This window comes from Microcaecilia unicolor, chromosome 4 (genome assembly GCF_901765095.1).
Source record: "Microcaecilia unicolor chromosome 4, aMicUni1.1, whole genome shotgun sequence".
Taxonomy (NCBI): Eukaryota; Metazoa; Chordata; class Amphibia; order Gymnophiona; family Siphonopidae; genus Microcaecilia; species Microcaecilia unicolor.
In genome coordinates this window covers 149,071,103-149,077,102 of record NC_044034.1, presented here as the reverse complement: position 1 = coordinate 149,077,102, position 6,000 = coordinate 149,071,103, and the positions used below count along the sequence as shown (strand labels likewise).

The window sequence follows — 6,000 nt, the reverse complement described above, 5'->3', positions numbered from 1 at the left end:
CTTCTATACTAGTATAATATTTTCAATGATGTCTGTTTATATGCGCCATGGCTGGTATAAGGGGTGTGGCTGTGGGTGTGGCTATCATAGGGGTGGAGCCATATGTGGTGACCCCACCCATAATGAGTACCGCACCTTTTTTTCTACAAGAAAAGCACTGCCTTTCAGGGTTGCCAGATCTGCAGGTTTCCCGCCCTATTGGGTGGCTTTCTGTGACCCATTGCGGGCAATTTTTGCTGGCTGCGGGCTGCGGGAAATTGGGCGGCTTTTAAAAAGCCGTGTTGCGGATTTGGGTGGTTTTCTGGGGCTTCTATTGGTCCAATTTGGTCCAATAGAAGCCCCGCAGAGGCTGGGTTAACGCTGTTGGGGGCGGGGTTAGTAACATCGGCGGCTACGTTGGGGGCGGGGTTAGTGACAGTGGCTACGTCGGGGGTGGGTTAGTGACGTTGGCGGCTATGTCGGGGGTGGGGTTGATGACATCGGGGGCGGGGTTTAACTTTGGGCGGGGAAAATTTTTTCATTCTGGCAACCCTGCCTATCACTATCCTTTCCCCCTTTACACATGGAATTTCTATCCATAGGGATTCCAAGATGTATTTTGTGTCCTGCAGAATTTTTAGTCTATTTGATTCAAGGCCCTCCTTAAAGAATAATGCTACCCCTCCACCAATTCGGTCTGCCCTATCACTGCAATATAATTTTTACCCTGGTATGACAGTGTCCCCATTGGTTATCTTCCTTCCACCAGGTCACAGAGGTGCCTAATACATCAATCTTGTGGGTTTGATTAAATTCTGGACCTGGACACAAATTAGACAGTGCTGGAAGCCTCCCTGCTGACCTTCTGCGGTTTTTGTAGGAAGTCTGGGGATGAGGCCACTTAGCTGCTGTGAAACTGCTTTTCTGTTCTGGCAGTTAGGGTGGGCGGCCTTGATCGCTCCCTCCTCACTCTCTCCAGACTTGGCACTGTTCCCGCTGTTTGTGTTTGAAATGACTCGCATCGGGCTTTCCTTGGCTCTGGGCAGGGAGAAGAGCTTCCTGTCAGTCACTGGGCGCAGGCCACTCCTCTCTAGCAGAGATCATTTTTTGGGCTCTGATTTGAGCCTGCCTGGAGAACCAATCGGGCTGCCACACAGCCCCGGCCCCGCTTAGCCCATTCTGCTGTCAGACTGCAGCCCGGACTGATCGGCTCGAATCTGTCCCCCTGTGCAGGCAAAAGCTGGGGGAAGAGGTTTCTGAATGGACTGGGAGGGCGTGTATGCAAGGGCATGGGGCATTAACATAGGAAGCAAGGGCCGACAGGAGAAACGTCTGCTGTGCAGACACAGCCCACATCCCTCCAAGGAGGTGACAAGCTAAATGAAGCGAGAAATCCGTAAATTACAGGAGGCAGCTAAAGAGCGGCACATGTGAAGGAGGAGGAGGCGGGCGGCAGGCTGCCTAATTTCTCAGATTTGTCGCAACCCGAGACTGTGCATAGCGGCTGCTTGTGTGTTTCTTCTCTGTGCCCGGTTGCCCCTGGTGAGGCTGCTGCCGCTGCTAGAAACGTGTCCAGAAAGGAGAGAGAAAATGCCAGCCATCCTGGTGGCTTCCAAAATGAAATCGGGGCTGCCGAAACCCGTGCACAGCGCCAGCCCGATTCCACAGGTGCCGGCTCGGAGCATCCCACCTGCTTCTTCTTATCTGAAGCTGGGCGAGAGGGTGGCAGTGGCTCAGCCCCTGTGTGCCAGCCAGGGACCCTTCAAGGCTGCTCAGAGGCAGGAGAGCGAGTTTGACACTCAGGTGAGAACTCAGCAGGTTGCTGTTATGTTAACAGAGAGTGAAAATCAATTGTATTGATTCATTGCGGCCATTTATTCAAATGATCCAATGCTTAAAAAAAAAAACCCCGCATGTGACACTGTAATCGCATGGATGGCTACAAATAGACCGGCTTGTAATGCAGTTCTTTGGGTTGTGCTTAATGAGTTTGGCAATAAAGATGCGAACGATTTTAACAACGTTAATAATGTTAGCAGACGTACAGATAGATTACCTGTCTATCGTGCTGTATTCTGTTTATATGATCTCTGTATCTCCCGGTGTCTGTTTTCTCTACTGCAGATATAAGATGCTGTTCTGCATTTTTCCCTGTTCCCTCTGGAACTGTTCGGAAATCAGATTAGCAAAAACTCCCTTCATGCTGAGCTGTATTTTATTTATCGTTATCTGCCGCAGACCTCTTTGATCAGGTTGTACATGGGAAAGCAGTTTATAAATTATTAGAATAAATATGGATGTGAGGCCACAGGTAGTGAGGAGCTGTGGTTTCAGGTTGGCCATCAGCTAATCAGAAGTGCCGTGTACCTCACCCTCAGGTGCAGTGGGAGTGATAGTGAAAGGCAGGGGTGGAGGGGGAGGCTGAATTCTGTGCCTGTTACTAGGTGGAGGCTGGAGAAGGGGAATGAGGATAAAACATTTCCCCCCCTCCCCCAAAGTTCAATATTTTGAAGCATTCTTGAGCTCTGCCTTATCAGGGTTCTTTTGCTGGTCTCCTCATTGCCAGAGAACTTCCCTGACTTTCATTTCAATTCCTGACCTCCTCTTCAGGATACACTGGTGTATTTGCTCACTGGCAGCCAGGGTCCTGCTGATCTGAGAAAATCATACACAGCTGTTGGGCAGACTGACCCTTACAGCATCATTTCTTCAAAAGCCATTGTTTTTTTTTACATTTGTATAAGAGAAGGTACTTGAATGCTGAAAAAGGGTTTTGACCATATTTGTGCATTGACACTGTGTAATATGTACACAGCTTTGATTGTAACCACAGAAAGGAGATATATCAAGTCCCATCCCCATATTTCTTTTAAAGGTGAGTATTGGTTCTGGTTGGACACTAATTTTAGGTGTTTGTGTCTATCTAGGTAGTGCAGACATGGCTGGGCTTTTGACAAGAAGACAAAGGTTGATTTCATGGTCCCCTTCCTGTGATGTTGCTTCAGGGCTTTGCCAGACCTTCCTTACCTCATAAAGCAAAATTTCTGTTATCTCCAATTTTCAGCTGAATGCCTGGCATTCAAGTAGCCCTGTGGTCAAATTACCTGCAGTATCAATGTCCCCTTGTGGTTTGATAGTTGTGTTTTCTCCTAACATATTTTCTATCTTATATTTTCATGCATTTTTGTAATAGCAGGCATGTACTTGCTATCAAGGAAATGTTTCATTAAAAAGGAAAATACTGTTTCCACAGAATATCCTTGGCAGTTTCCATGCTGTATCCACACGTATCAGTGACTTGCCTCAGTGAAGCTTTCCGTGCTGTATTCATGCTTTACATGTAGCAATGCAATGCCTGTCTGGGGTTTCAGTAATGAGCAGTATAGGCATTCTCTGAATTACTTGATTTATAATAGTAGAAATGACTGTGGATTCCATGTAGACACAAAATGAGAAAAAACCCATCTATTTGACAAACAGGTCCCTAATATCTCTTTAGGGATGGAGTAAAAATGAGTAGTCGTCTTGTTGCTGTGTTTTTTTTTAATTTTCATATACTGAGAAACAGGAAGGAGGATAATGCACCCCAGGCTTCATCTTTTGAGAGGTTTCAGAACAATTCATGGTAGGGAAAATGCAGCACACAAGCAGAGAAAATGTATTTGGCTCCTGTGTGCTTTAAGACTCCAGGGTGCCGATGATCAGAAGCCCTTCGCTATTCCAAACAGTGCTCTAAAAATAGCACTGCAAAAGTGCAGGCTATAACGCCCCTATGATCAGAGCTAGTAGCAAATTTAGGCACATTATTAGCTCTGATCATAGGAATAAAGTGTGGGAGGATTGTGCATGAGCATGGGTTCAGGCACAATCCTCCCACACTAGTTGGACAGGTCTGGGCTGTCAAAAGCCCGGACCTGTCAAATGCAGTAGATGGAGGTCCACTGGACCCCCATTCCTCCGTCATCTCTTTGGCCCTGGTGGCCTAGTGCCACTCCAAGACCCCCCCCCCCCCAACAGCAATACAGTGGTTGGAGGTCCAATCCCCTGCCCTAACACAAGGGCTCTGGTGGTACCAGGGGGAGAGGGTGCTGCTTGACCACCAGGTGGGGCAGGGTAGTTTGGGTTTTCGGCCCACTGGGCCACCAAGGCTTTATTTTGGGTGTGTGGGGGGGGGGGGGGTAGGGGGCTGGAGATCTCCCATACCCTTGTGTTGGGGGGACTGGAGGTCTGTCGCTGGCTCGGGGTGGGGGCTGTTGGGTTCGGGTCATCTGTTGAGGGGGTGGGGGGCCATTTTAGACAGGGCTCCCCATTCCTCCCAATGCTCCTCATTCCTCCCAATGCTCTGTAAACCCTAACTCCAGCTCCTAGCTGGAATAGGGTTTACAGCGGTAGCAGTCCACTAGTTTAGCACGCTGTGCAGTGGGGAGGAATACTAATGTCCCTGTTTAGCATGCATTTGCATGCTATTAGCATTCAGAGCTGGCGAGCACATTGTTACACGCACTCACCGGCTCTGATCCTGGGACGCAAGCAAACGTGGGCGTTAAATGTGGAGCTTTCTCTTTTCTATCCAGATTATCATTGCAGCTATTCACCGTGCCATCCCAGTTGGTGTTCTTTTTCAATATTATTTTTTTTAATGAAGTCTACAGAAGTCGAAAATCAATTTAATTTGGCCTCCTGTCTTAAACACCACAAATCTGAAATAAAGAAGAATAAGATCAAATTTGAATTTTAATGCTTTTCGATCTGTACCTCAGACTCTGCTTTTGTCTCAGATAGACTATTGTAACGCTATACTCTCGGTTTTATCTGAAGGCTTGCTGAAAAGGCTTCAGACGTTTCAAAACATTGCAGCCAGGCTTATCTGCGAGTCCTCAAAGTTTGAATCTGCTTCTTCTCTCTTGGTACGTCTTCACTGGCTTCCAGTCAGGGCCCAGGTTATCATTAAGTTGTGCATATGGCGTTTCTTAATAGACTAGCACCAGGTTATTTGACAGATTTTGTTAGTCTTTCTCAAACAAATGGAGCTTTCCTTTATTATTGCAACATCCTAATTTCAAACGTATTATCTATGACTGGGTTTTTTTTCAGTCCACCAAATAGTGGAACACTCTTCCACTTAATATTAGACAGATAACTCAGTTCAAATTATTTAAGAAGGCTTTCAAAACATATCTTTTCCAGCTATTCAGTAAGTAATATAATTTCTGTTCTTTTCATTCTCTTTCTGCATTTGGTTTTGTAGCTCTCTGGGAAGGCCTAGTTTATCTTTTTTTTTTTTTTTGTAAGCCGCATGGATCTCTAATGGAACTTTGTGGGTACAAGTGTCTAAATGTATGTATGTATGCTGAGGCCTTAGAGAAATGTAACATAGTAGATGATGGCAGAAAAAGACCTGCACGGTCCATCCAGTCTGCCCAACAAGCTAACTTTTTGTGTATACCTGACCTTGATTTGTATCTGCCATTTTCAGGGCACAGACCGTAGAAGTCTTGCCCAGCACTAGCCCTGCCTCCCAACCACCAGCCCCGCCACCCAATCTTGGCTAAGCTTCTGAGGATCCATTCCTTCTGAACAGGATTCCTTTATGTTTATCCCACGCATGTTTGAATTCCGTTACCGTTTTTGTCTCTACCACCTCCCACGGGAGGGCATTCCAAGTATCCACCACTCTCTCCGTGAAGAAATACTTCCTGACATTTTTCTTGAGTCTGCCCTCCTTCAATCTCATTTCATGTCCTCTCGTTCTACCGCCTTCCCATCTTTGGAAAAGGTTCATTTGCGGATTAATACCTTTCAAATATTTGAACGGCTGTATCATATCACCCCTGTTTTTCCTTTCCTCCAGGGTATACATGTTCAGGTCAGCAAGTCTCTCTTCATACGTCTTGTAACGCAAATCCCATACCATTTTTGTAGATTTTCTTTGCACCGCTTCAATTCTTTTTACATCCTTAGCAAGATACGGCCTCCAAAACTGAACACAATACTCCAGGTGGGGCCTCACCAACGACTTAT

At 46.5% G+C, this 6,000-nt stretch overlaps 1 protein-coding gene across 1 annotated transcript in view; it reads left to right on the top strand.

Annotated features, from left to right (window-relative positions):
• Positions 1–1,569: 1,569 nt before the first annotated feature.
• The window catches only part of NAV2 (neuron navigator 2), a 463,718-nt gene continuing 459,287 nt past the window's right edge, over positions 1,570–6,000 (top strand). Inside the window, 1 exon segment of the mRNA XM_030200720.1 lies at positions 1,570–1,782. Within this exon segment, the coding sequence (XP_030056580.1) occupies positions 1,570–1,782 (213 nt within the window).